General features: G+C 44.9%; 1 protein-coding gene across 1 annotated transcript in view; it reads left to right on the top strand.

Annotated features, from left to right (window-relative positions):
* The first annotated feature begins 3,619 nt into the window (after window positions 1-3,619).
* LOC146789601 (integrin beta-1-A-like) overlaps window positions 3,620-13,580 on the top strand; it is a 319,722-nt gene continuing 309,761 nt past the window's right edge. Inside the window, exon 1 of the mRNA XM_085631859.1 lies at window positions 3,620-3,772. Within this exon, the coding sequence (XP_085487985.1) occupies window positions 3,755-3,772 (18 nt within the window). The 5' untranslated portion in view covers window positions 3,620-3,754. The remainder of the gene's footprint in view (window positions 3,773-13,580) is intronic.

Here is a 13,580-nt window from a genome sequence, read left to right as displayed (position 1 = left end):
ACATTCTTAGGGCTCGAAGGGGTCCTCAAGATTAGTGATGATATCTTAATATATTCCACTACATTGGCTGATCATCACAGACTCCTCAAGGCCACCCTTCAGAGGCAGAAAGATAGCGGATTGACACTACATAAAGACAAGTGCTTGTTCTTCGAGTCCAAGATCGAGTTTTTTAGATTCATATTCTCAAGGGAGAGGCCACAAGTTGACTCCCAAAAGTCTGCTGCAATCAAGGAAGGCCCTGCGCTGAAGAATGCACCAGAGTGTTCTGGGCATGGCGACCTACTGTGGCCTATTCCTGCCCAATTTGGCCACCCTGTTGGAGCTGCTCAAGATGCTTAAGAAAGCTGTAACTAGATGGTCATGGGGCCCACTGGAAGAGAAGGCTCTGGACAAAATAAAGGACGCTCTCTTAGCACATGCTACTTTGGCCTATTTCAAACCTGATGAGGCAAAGGAGGTGGTGGTGGACGCGCCTCCAAGGGCTCAGAAGCTGTCTTGACGCAGGAGCCGGGGGTGTAGGCCCCTCTGGCGTTTCTTAAAAGAGCACTGGCGACCATGGAAGCACGCTATGCACAAATTGAACGACTGCAGTCCCAAGTCTATGAAAGAAAACCTGAAAGGCAACTTGATCCAGCAGGCACCATGCCTGGCCATACTGGGAAAAGCACAAGTCACTTACAGCTAAACCTCCACGCAGCAGGGTGAAAGTTGGAGGAGAGTTGTTGGGCCCCTTTTTTAATTGACAGGAGTGGGTTATAATCACAGTTAGTCTGCACTTGCATATATGTATATTGTGTGACTAATATATGAAAATAAGAAAGAGGAATGCAAGATGTTTAAGTATCCTCATGATTAATGCAAATCTTATGTGTGCTTTAGAGATATTACTCACAAAAGTGTGCATTAACACTTTTTAAGTGATAACAATCTAAATGTGTTTGTTGATTTGTTTAATATTTTGCTCATGACACTAATGTGTATGGGGTTTGCAGCTTGACTGTCGAAGTATGCCCTGAAAGGATAACTTGCTTGTAGAAGGGCGCACATGATGTAACCAGTGCATTGTTAATTTAGCCTAATTGTAGGCCTGAAATGTATTTCACTGTATTTTTCAGCTAACATTTGAATTCGCATTTTGCTTGCACCGTGGAATGTTGATTGCATTTTGTGTTCCCACTGCAGGTGGACCAGGCTTCATTAGTTGAGAGAGAGTTATTGTTCTTAGTAGATAGAGAGGCCTGAGAAGAAGAAATGTGTTAACGGATGTGGGACGAGTTCTCATGGAAGAAGGAGATGGCACGAAAGATGTATGAAATATCCAAACGTGTGAACATGTGGGCGGAGAATGGAAGCAGGAAAATGCTGGGATACTGAAAAAATACCAGTAACACTTTGGGAGGTGCCTTAATTCAGCAGTTGCATATGGTGTAACGTAGTTAGGGACAGTTGACACTTCTGCTTTAGGACGCCTTGTGTTACAGACCTCCTATTTGGCTTTATGTCATCATGCTACATGACCCAGGTTGGAATACTTCTTAGGAGGGCTCCAACGGCTGACACCTTTTCTTTTTCCACTCTTTGCTGAAACTTTTGTTAGGTTAGGATTTTCACTTTAAGGTAGTGTAGGGATAGTCAGGGACTTATTGGGCTTATGCATGGAATTTTGATGCAATCCCAGAGGCGCAACTAGAGCCAAATTTCGGGGGGGCTGAGCAAACATTTCGGGGGGGGGCTGAACTTTAAGCAATAGGCAGAGTGGAGCTGCAGGGGCTCTTAGAAGGGGTGAAACAACAGCAAGGCCTCATTAACATGCAAATGGTCTTTTAAAGACATGTGAAGTGCTCGGTGTGGCTGCTTTTTTGACCGGGAAGGTGTCTCATCCCGGGCTGCCACACACGACGGGGGGGGGCTGAAGCCCTGTGAGTCCAATCGGTGTTGCGCGCCTGTGCAATCCAATGTGCATTTTTGACTCCTTATACAGAACAGGAGCATCCCGTGGCTTAAGCATGTTTCTTCTTGGTTTTGGAAATTCGGTCTATCTCATTTTTGGGAAGAACCGACTCAGTTGACATTACTTTCCAGGAAACTGTTAAAATCCACCTTCTGAGCTTATATTCAAAATAGTGTGCTACATAGCTCGGACACTGGTACACTAACAACTAAGTTCCTTCTTTTTAAAGAAGTAGTAAGCTTTGAGTCTTTCTTGGATGAAGTAAGCCCACAACTAGCCAAATCTTTATACATGAAGTTTAGATATGGTGTGCTACAAATGAATGTGAACACATCAAAATGGGCTAGTAATTGTGATGGAAATAACAATGAGTTCTGTGTATTATGTCAAAATGAGACTAAGGAAAATGACTTGCATGTATTATTCTTCTGTCCCGCATATGGCAAAGCCAGGAACAAATGGTTCAAACCCATTCGTAGAAACATGAATACTAGGTTTTGCCTAGAGGCGGAGAGAATATTGAAAACAGATACATCCCCCAAAAAATTTTTCAGTGTTAGCAGATACTTATTTAATGTGAGTTTCATAATAGGGATGAAGTTTTAACGATTTACGAATATGTGTACTTAAGCCTATGGTTTTAAGTGAGCTATGCACGTGCACTTTATGACTCACTGTTGTTACAAGGTAATTTTGTGACATTATTATTTGCACTAAAAAGTATCTGTAGTTTTTAGAAGATCATGTAAGGAATTGCATTGAAAGGTATAAATAATGGAGGACAAGCTTATTATTATTGAGTAACTGATACTGATTCAAGCGCTCAATACAAATGATTTTATAAAACAACCAATGCATAGTTTTAATGTATTTATTATAATATATAGTTTAATTGTTATATTGCAATTAGGTCATTCCATTGTCCATTCTTACTATTGCCCCTTACCTTGATGAAGTGTTACTAATTGAGGTTAAGCTGTATCAATTGTACTTAAATAACTTGTATGTGAATATTTTACGATGTATCTTTTATGTCTTTAACTGAACTGAAAATAGAAATTAGATTTTGACTCCTTATACCACATGTTGTGGTGATAGAGTTAGTTGTCCTCTTTTTGTTATATAGGTTGAATCGCTTCCGGAGATTTCGTTTCCTCTTATTCAATTTGAATTTCTACACCATAATGCTTAGATTTGTGTACATTAACCAGTTTCAGAATTTTAAATAAACAAACTAATCTGAATTTAGTTGTCAACGTGCGTTTTTAGTAGATTGAATGCTTTGAAATTTAGAGATAGTGTTAAGAGGATATGACCTCTTATGCTGCATAACAAGAACCATCGACCAAGATTATCGAGGGGTAGGGGTTCCAGCTTTTCTGGGCCACAGTGTGAGTGGGCGCGAGAAAAAAGCTGCACAGAGATCGTTATCAACATCAGTTGGTGCCGATATCGATTTTGGCAGACGGCCAACGTGTTACTTGCAAAGTAACATTGACTGCTGCCTTCTGAAAGTGACATGTGTAACTCATCAAAGTACAAGCGCCGGTTGGTAGAGGCCTGCAGGGTCATCAATCTTTTAGTCTCGTTTGCTGCCCTCGCGCTCAGGTCACGGACGAGGAATGCGTTTCCTGCGGCAGGGGTGGGCCCTCCGAGGTAAACACAGGGAGAGCGGTAGTTGTGGGGAGTGTCTGTCAACGCCGTCCAGCCAAGCAGCGCGTCGAAGCTGTCCCGGGACATTACGTACCTCTGCCGGACCGGGGTTCCGCGGACCGAGACGCCTGTTGCCCCACGCTGGAAATGCCGCTGACTCCCAAGGTGAGAGCGGGGGACTCTGCCAGATGCCCCCTCCCAAACTGCGAAGGATGGAAGCGGGTGGCTGGCCCATTGTCACCAGTGGGAGGTTTTGCATAGTAAGAAGCAGCTAGGCAAAACGTTTACACCTCTTCTTCGCCAACATAGCGGACGGTGCCGTGAAATGGAGATGTCACGACAAATTGGTGTGGTCCTCCCGTGTGGGAGGTTTCCGTGGCGGCGGCCCGGCTGGAGTGGGGATATCGTATCTGCGGATGGGGTGTCAGTGTTATCTGACTTGGCTCGTGCGTTTTCAACCTTGGAAAGGTTGTGTTTGTTACGCACTGTGGTCGGTGCATGCACCGCCTTGGGGGTTGAGTATCTGTACCGTGTACGGCTCTATCCGTTCTCGTTTCTTATTATAAGGGACGGGGGCTACCACTTACTACATGTGTAGGCGAATAACTAGGATTTATGCCGGCAACAACTAACAATGTGACTGAAATTTAACCTAATCTGAACAATGAACCTTTAACAGGCGACAGGTAGTGTGGAGTGGACTGAGTATCGGGGGTATTCAGGTTAATTTTCAAAGAAACCCATCAGGTGTTTGTTGAGTCGCCGGGGAGCACCATGGACCCCTGCAGAGATTCGTTGGTTTGAGGGAGCGTCACCGCCGCTCGCGGCATGCAGGTGCTGTGAGTCACAGTGACCTCCTGATCTCTCTGAAGGGTGGTGCAGCAGCCCGACCCCTGAGGTCTTCATCCTGACCCTGTGTTTTTGATGACGTCGCCCGGCGGCCAGTGTGAGCCTCAAATCTGGTCCCAGGGTGATGTGGTGTCAATGCGAACTGCTTTTCCCATCCTACTGGCGGCTCAGTCTCGCTGTCCCCCTCCCGCTGCCTAGGCACATCCCAGGCTTGGGCAGGATCCATAAAGAAGTAAGATTTTTTATTGGTTGCTGAAAGCAACAGGGAGCAGTAGAGCCCCATTTCGTGGAGCCGGCGGTTGATCCCTGTAAAAGAAGTTTGCTGGTGCTGCTCTGCCAGGGTGTAGGCTGGAAATATAGAGATATTTTGATTCTCCTCCTCAGGTCTGCCTGCCAGGCTGCTCATAAGATAGAGTCTTGGACCTTAAAGTGAAGAAAATGAGCAACCACCGGGTATGGTGCTGAGCCCAGCGGTGGCCTTTTAGCCAGGTATCTATGAGCTCTCTCCAATGTGAAAAATGGGGACAGGCTATACTCTGATACAAAACTCTGAATCCAAACTTTGAGGAAGTCTATCATTATTCGTCCCTCCAAACCCTTCGGTAGACGAACAACCCATCTATGATTTAGGCATGCCCGGACTTCAGCATCTTCCGCTCTTCCTTCAGAAAATCAGATATGGTGTGTAAGGGCCAATTCTTGTTGCGGTAGTTGTGCCGTTTGTGGTGGTTGTAACTCCCGTAGAGTTTACTCCGAGTGCGCCTCTATGCTGGTAAGTTTACTGTGATCATCGTTCAAGAGTATAACATCTAGTAACGCTGGATCAATCTTAGTCTCTAAGGATGTTCTTGACGTTTCTATTACTTATTGGAGGGTTTCCAGCTTATGGACGGATCCTGACAATCCTTCTTTTCCCGTCTCAGACTAATCGCCGATGACTGTGGAGTGGCCTTTTGAACCTAGCCATAGTTGTTGTGGGCTGCGAATGCAGTAGCTTTTGCCAGCAAGCAGGGTCCCTTACCTTATTGCTATGCTACAATGTGACCCCAGTAGGTGCAAGCAGTTGCTGCTGGACACAGCACTGGGGAATCTTTGCACTAGCCCACATGCCCTGGAATCCCTATGTATCAGGTCAGGTAGTGAGAGCAGCTCAGCCGAAGAGTAGGGATTGGTGGGCTTTCCTGGCGCCATGACATGTAAGGGACCCAATCTCCCTGAAAAGACAGCTCGATGCAAGGAGCTGCAGAATACTTGGGATCAGAGCTACAAAGATGCAGTCCCTAGTGAGGAAGGCAGTATGGTACCAAACCCCCGATCCAGTTAATCCCCAAGTTACTCAATAATGTAATGATTTGGGGGGGGGCTGGCTCATGTAGCAGAGTATCGATGCGGCCTACCTCAGGAACCTCTACCTGTGGGCAGCAGATCCAGCAGTTGTCTCCCTTGGTGTTAGTCGGAAAATCAAAGGCATTGGGAGGCTAGAAGGCTAGAAAGTGGTACCCCCCTGGGTACTGTTTGCTTATCTACAGACCCACGCAGATCCTGCCGTTAGATCAGACAAGGCCGTGCCAGGTTCAACCATGCAGCAAAGCCTCCTTGCCACTGTGACTAAGGCACACAGCAAAGTCTCCTTTGAGAGTGCCCCAAGTATCTGTGGAGGTGCCACAGTTACTGACCCAGGAGGGGTCATGTCGACCGGGTTGTATCCCAGCCTCGAGGGCCTGCAAAAAGCCACTCTCGACCCAGAAGCCCAGCCTCAATTTCAGGGGTCTCTGCCAATATCCCATGATGTAGGTTGGACACAGTAGCTGTCGGAAATGGCTCGCCACATGTAGTGACAGTCCCATGCCTTAGGTCAGGCTCCGTGCCAGTTCCCCGGGCAGCGTCCATCAAGGCAATCTGTCAGGTCACCCGTCTTTGCTCAAATGTCATATGCCACCAGCGTATGGCCACAATCCCATCAGTATTCACTGGATAGGAGGGTGCGCGGGGTGGCCGGACAGGCCTGCACCACTGCAATCCAGTAGTCCCAGGCGCTCACAGCAGTAGTCACCCATACAGAGCTAACAAAAGACAGCAGCATCAGTACAACCCTGCCAGCCAGGATGCCATGAGGTGTAGGCCCCGGGTCAAGAACCAGAGCAGCTGGTACTCGCGGGCTCCGGACCAAGCGACTCCATAAGGAGTCCGCCCTGGTCACATACAGAGGTGCCTTCGAAGTGAGTGGATGGTGGATCGATAATGGATCATCCTGGATTCAGGGCCTCCTCCGTAGGAGCTCTCTCAATTCATGTCCACCATCTTCAATCTCCTGGCCACGCCCCAAAACATTCCATTAATGGTGGTTCTTCATTCCTGTTATTGGAGATTTCTATCATGATATATTATCTGCTGCAGATTAGAATAACTATAAAAAGAAGGGTTAAGAGAATAATAACTCCTATCCATGGTAAATTAAACATTTTTTATTTTTGGTCACGTTCTACTCACGATGACTCATCCTATGGGGGAAAAGTACAGAGAGAAAGTGTACCGATGATGACAGATTATCCCAAAAATTGTTAGCAGTATATGGAAAATATTAAAGGTTTAATCAAAAATGTTTTTCTCTGATAACTCTCAAAAGAAAACAAGGTAGAAAGCACCTTTTTAAAGGGATATGTTTCAGATTAGTCCTTACTTATAACAAGGTTTAAGGTGATTTGTCTGAAAGATGTTTATTTATTTATTTTATAGCACTATGAATTACTAGCAAAATTGTCAAGAAGAGAAATTAAGAAAGAGAGGATAGATGGCTCATTATTTGGATATCGCAACTTTCGACTATTTTTTCACATTAAGAATTAAGGGCCAGATGTACAACTCATTTTTTCGGACCGTTTGCGACCGGTAAAATGCTTTTTTCTATGTACAAACCCTATTTTGTGAGTCGGCAAATAAGGTATGTGTAATGAATGTGCTTTTCTCTAAAAGGACACACCCAAACCCTGCATTCCCACTTTGGAGGCAAATATATCACTGCACCTTTAAATAATACACTTTGAGCAGCACCCCCTAAAGACGAGGAAAGGATGCAACACTCCCGTTAGGCGAGGCAAGAAAACAAATTCAGGTGCATTTTAAAATAACACCCACAAGTTTATTAATGCAATGTTTGGAACGGTAGGCCAAATATATCAGTAAATGAAGATTACCAAATGTCAAGTGAATGACAAAAAGAACAATTGAAATAGAATGCAGTATATACAAGTAGCAAAGAGTAGAAAATATATATATAAAATGGTTAGGAACACCTCACTGATTGAATTTGCATCATCCTTGCCAACTCAAGCTGGGGAAGCCCTTCAACAGCCCAGGAAGGAGTTCAATCAGGACTCAATTTCCATCACCTCCACAGCAATACTTCTATTCTGTGGTGAACCACTTGGCCCCGCAGGTTCCCAGCTTTAATACTATTACTCAACATGAGGTGAAGCTTCCAGAAAACCTCGCCCCCTTCTCATTAGAAAAAACCGAGCTGGCTGTACCCGTCTGCGTCAAGGCCAAGACGTAGGCTGGTCAAGCTCCCTTATTTTGACTCCGAGGCACAGTTGTACATTCCACAGACACTTCCCACAACATATTCCAGTTCACTCTGGTCGGTGAGGTGCGAAAAACAAGTGAGGAGCAGAAAGACTTTGAATATGAATCGCAAAACAGAAAACAAAATGACATGAGGCCACGTCAAAGCCTAAAGTCCAAGTCAGAAAACAAGATGACGTGAGGCCATATAAAAGCCAATAGTCAAAGTCAGAAAACAAGATGATATGAGGCCATGTCAAAGCCAATAGTAAGCACTTATAATTCTCATAACAACTTGCAAGCACTGCTGTGCACGCAGAAGTAAGGCAAAGTCAGAAAACAAGATGACATGAGGCCATGTCAAAGCCAATAGTAAGAGCTCATAATTCTCACCAATGTACAACACAATGCACATGTGTGCTTCACTGCCCACAACACTGCACTTCGAAACCAAAGAGTACATTCCACACCTCTCCCTCTCACGCTTTCAAATGCACATCCCACATCTTCTATTCTTGGCAAGACTATTCTACTCCGTGGCAGCTTCCACTGAAAGGCAGCAAGATTACAAGAAATAAGAGAAGCAGGCATATACAGGACCGTCCTACATTAAGGCTAGGGTAAAATAACACACTAAAGTCAGTTAAAATGATGGTAGTTGGAGGCCATCATAGGGTGCCAAACCACAAGAGTACCTCTTTCATTACAGTATGCGAGTAGCTATTAGGAAGGGGCATGCCAAGGGTTCGCAGAGGGATGTACGATTATTTTGCGACTGGAATGCTGTCACAAAAAAATTGCAGTTTACTATCTACTTCAGATAGGTGGTAAGCCAGTCACAAACAGGAAGGGGTCCTCAGGGGGCCCTTTCCCCTTTGTGAATGGTAGTGAAACCAGTAGCAGCTGCAACTGGACGCGGTGGTGGAGCGGGTGGGGGCAGATAGCGAGGGAATGAAAAAAAATTGACTTACCTGGAACGGCCGTCTGGCCACCACCTCTCCTCCATCCTCTTCCTTCTTCCTGTCTCAGCGACAGCAAGAAGCACCCAGGCACACAGGCTCCCCTGAGCCAATCACAACGCAGGACATGGAGCCTGTGCATTATCCTCACCAAGCTGTGTAATGCAGCCTGGTGGGGAACATGCAAAGTGCGTATGTGAAAGTCGGTAGGATTGCACTGCTTGCATGTAATAGTCCCATTACCCCATAGCGTCTTGGTAGTTGTAGTTCAGTTTTTCACAGAAAGTTCATATTATTTTTCAGCTAGTGCTGTCTTTCAAAATCGTATCTCTAAACACCAGTGTTTTTCGGGATTCCCCCCTCATCAGTCGAGAATATTTGCGGGTTGCTGGACATGCTGCCAATTTTCTTAGGTATAATCCAACTCATAGCGTGCAGGCGTTCCAAAGGTTGTCAGCTTGGGGGTGGCTCATGAGAGCCTTTTATCAGTGAAAGTGGGTAGGATCACACTGCTTGCATGTAACAGGACCATTACCCCATAGCATCTTGGTAGTTGTAGTTGCTGTCACATGCAAGCAGTGCGATCCTACCCACTTTCACACGCAAAGTGCGCATGACTGTTTGGTCAGCCCAACACGGCTGGCCAAACAGTCATGTGCACCTAGGGAGTGCAAACCACTGCTCCCCCTGCTCTGGCCAGCCTCGCCCCGCCACTGACTTAAATAGAAACAAGCATTTGCAATGCAATAAGTCTCACATTTGCGAGAGTTTCAGCTATTGGCATTGTAAATGATATTTCCTTTTATTTATCTGTTTTGATAATTAACACATAAATAAAAGGCATTGTCATTTACAATGCCAATAGCTCAAACTCTTTTAAATGCGAGCCTATTTAATTTCAAAGAAGCGGTCGCCATTGTCCAGGTCTGCTTGGAAAGTGAAATTGCGCATGGCACGCTGAATGTTGCAAGAAAACCATGTCGTGCCTGCAGTAGGAGAAACTCATTAAAGAAAATAGTGCTTACAGACTAAATAAGACATACCGTGTAACAACAGAAGTAAAAGGGCCAGTCCTCAAGGGAGGTTACAAATGAAGACAAGGTGATACTAAGGAGGGACTAACAAGCCTATTAACGAATCAGAAGCCAGTGTTCACGAAGGACAATGACACAAGCCAATGAAAAATATGTGCTGAGAGTGGGCGAATCTTCAAGTCCATACTCGAATACAGCATGCCTCAAAGAGCAGCGCATGCGCTGCCCAGGCTCGACCTAATTATCATTTTATTTTTCCTTTTGAACAGTGGGGTGAAGCTCCTCCGCCTTAGCGGAGAAGGCACCACTGGTGAAAATGATTTTTAAGAGCAGGCAGTGGTCCCACGGATCACTGCCTACCCTTAAAAAATGAAACAGAAACATTTAAGTTTTCTTTTTGAACTGCATCCCATTTTCCTTTAAGGAAAACCGCCTGCAATTAAAAAAAAGTTGCTTTATTTTAAAAGCAAACACAGACATGGTGGTCTGCTGTCCCCCAGAGGCCATCATCCCTGTGTTGTTGCCCATTCAAAATGGGTCGCAAATTGCGACCTGCCTCATAAATAATGATGAGGCAGGTCAATTGCGACCCATTGGAAATCGCAAATGTGTCCGAGACACATTAGTACATTCCATTTTGTGAGTCTCTAAATGCGAGTCTCAAAAAATCGCAATTAGAGACTTGCAAAATGAAATGTTCGTACATCTGGCCCCATGCAGCTTCATTGTGTCTAATATGAGTTTCCCAATCTTTGCTTTTGTCATTAGGTTCTTGGATTTGGTCTTCAGCTGCTTTCGTTTCGTCCACCATGGTAGTTTCTTGTTCTTCCAGAGTGGCTGTTGTCGTCCCTATTGCTCCCACTGTGCTGCCCAACTGGTGAACGTGTTCTCAGCAAGCGTAATAGTATCTTCAGTTCCTGGAGGAGATCTATTAATTTGTGTCTTAGGTCCACTTTCCATTCTTTTTTCAAGTCTTAGAAGAGCCCAGTCATTTTTAGCTAGCAGTGTGTCCAACAAGATTTGTGGGGAGGAACAGGACCCTACATTTTCTATTAGAAATCAAGAGATAGCAGCTCTAATTTGTTTCACTGAATGACGTTTTCGCAGATTTATCTTGTGGTTGTATTTACAATTGTACAGGGAGATGCACGTGTGATCAGACGCCAGCTTTGGTTCAATAAGTGTATGGTCCACAAGGACTAGAAGTGCATTATTGGGATAAGATAGTCAATTATTGAATAACTTTGATGGGAGATGAGGAGTACGAGACAAGCCAGAGTTCTTTAACCTAAGGGTACTGAATCCACCTGGGTCTATTAAGCAGTACTGTTTGCTGTTTTTAATGCAAATTTGTAAAATACGTTTACGTGATGTGGTCGGATGTAACTTAGAGTGACTCTTTATTTAGAGCTCAATTGTTTGTTAGACTGAGGTCTTTGCCTTGGATAATGTTAGTGTCTGGATGTATGAGGTCTGATGTTTTTACTGAGAGTCTTCCCAAAGTTAAGATCATCTGCTTTCGGTGTGTATATGTTTATTACATAGATTTCATGCCCATCCGTTGGTTTGAGTGGGATGAGCCATCGTCCCTTGTCATCCAACTCTGCAGAGATGGCAGTCATTTTAGCTTCTTTAACTGGAAGGGTAATGCCCCTGTTTTTTTTTTAAACAGAGAGAGGGTGTGCATGTAATTCATAAGTTACCCAAGCCTCTAACTTTGCTTAATCAAGTTGCGTCTCTTACAAGACTACAACGTCCCTTTTAAATTCAGAGCAGTAATCAAAGATTTTACTTATTTTAACTGTTGATTTAGACCCTGAGTATTTAAAGAGTATTTTAATCTTTGCTCATGCTATAAGGGGTTACATCATTTTGAATGTACTTGATGAGAGTGTTTGTGACAGTAACAACAAATGTGGGTAAGATGCAGACACCTGGTTAGCAGCATTTCTGTACGGTACTATCCAGATTTTCAGGGTGTTTGATGTATTCTAGAGTAGAGCTCTCAATATTCAGTGTGGGCACACAGGTATACTATATTTTTTAGGGGACAAGCATTCCAGTATAAAACCTCACTGGAAGATAGTCCAGTTCAGGAGTAAGAACAAAGGGAAAAAAACATGGTAAAAGAACTAAAAGCAATAATGAAGAATAACACTGATCACTCTTGTACTTACCAATTCTTACCCCCATCCTCCCTTTTCACAGGACTGTAGAGAGTACAGGAAGAACTGGCACACATCTTTTCACATTCAGGACTTAGATGAAAATTTAAGGCTTGGAGAACACCAAATGTGACTGAATTAGTAAACCAAGGTTGGGGTCTGCCATCTAGCAATGTTAAATTAAGGGGGGAGGGAGGGAGGCTGCCTAGTCATGATATTTGATGGTTCATGCATGGTGGTGCAGACACACTGTGAGAAGTTGGCCTGGTATATGCTCCACTAATTAAAGTGGAGACCTTGCACCAGTCCAAACAACCCTTATGGTGATTTAAGAGGTCAAAGATAACCTTTATTGAAAGCTATCCAAGTGGTATCTGTGGAGAGCAGCCTTTAGGCTTAGTCTTGAAGGAATGTTAAGCAGCTTGTTTTACCAGAATGCAACCTTATAGTATTGGTTAAATGAAAGGGGAGACCACACAGTAGTTATAAAAATATGTATTTATTAATATAATACTGTCTAGCACATCACATGGAGATAATCACACAATACACAATACTGTGGCAAAGAATCATCAGTAAGTAGCAATAATATACAGACGGCCTGGGGGGGGCGAACCATACACTAAAATAGTGGTATAGGAACCATGACTTGTGTCCAGACAGTGTCTAGTACACGTAGAATCGCTGGGACCCCAAGGAACTATCCAAGGTGAGTACATAGGGACCCCACGGAGAAAGGGTGCAGTGTGGGAAAACGACCGCGTGCTCCATAAAAGTCTATAGGAGAGTCATGGTTGAAGTTTTAGTGATTACGGACCCTTCCCAGTGGATTACGAAGAAACCCTTTAGAACATAGAAGGTTGGAGAGCTACCCCACCCGTGGATACCGAAGTACTAGAGTTACCTAACCCAGGGAAGCCGGGTGCATTGGGCTGAATTGGCGTCGGAAACTGTTGTCGATCTCAATGGGAGTCTTCAAAGAAATGCCACTGCTGGAAAGAAGAAAAGTTACCGGTGGAACCCACAGGTGGATTCTTGATGGAAGGAACCTGAAAGCAGAGGGGACAGAGTCTGGGTCACTCAGGCGTGACCAGGTGCTCAGTAGACGAATGCCCACTAATGTCGGGTGCTTCGGGTGTGAAGAAAGAGACCTTGACTCTGCAGCCACGGGGACCAGGAGATGTCGAGGATGACCAGGAGCCGGATACGAGCTGTCCAGCAAAGGATGTTGAGTGCTGAGGGGTCGGTGTCCGGCAGGAGAACCAACAAGCCTTGGCAGCGGCAACCCACAAAGAAGGTTGAGTAAGGTTACGTTCTGGCCCAGCAAGGACCAGGATACTCACCACAGCAAGGGGAGTCAGGGCAGGCCTGGAGCAACCAGGGGAGCCCAAGAAAAGCAGTGTTG

This window comes from Triturus cristatus, chromosome 10 (genome assembly GCF_964204655.1).
Source record: "Triturus cristatus chromosome 10, aTriCri1.1, whole genome shotgun sequence".
NCBI lineage: Eukaryota > Metazoa > Chordata > Amphibia > Caudata > Salamandridae > Triturus > Triturus cristatus.
This window is presented reverse-complemented; position numbering and strand designations above follow the sequence as displayed.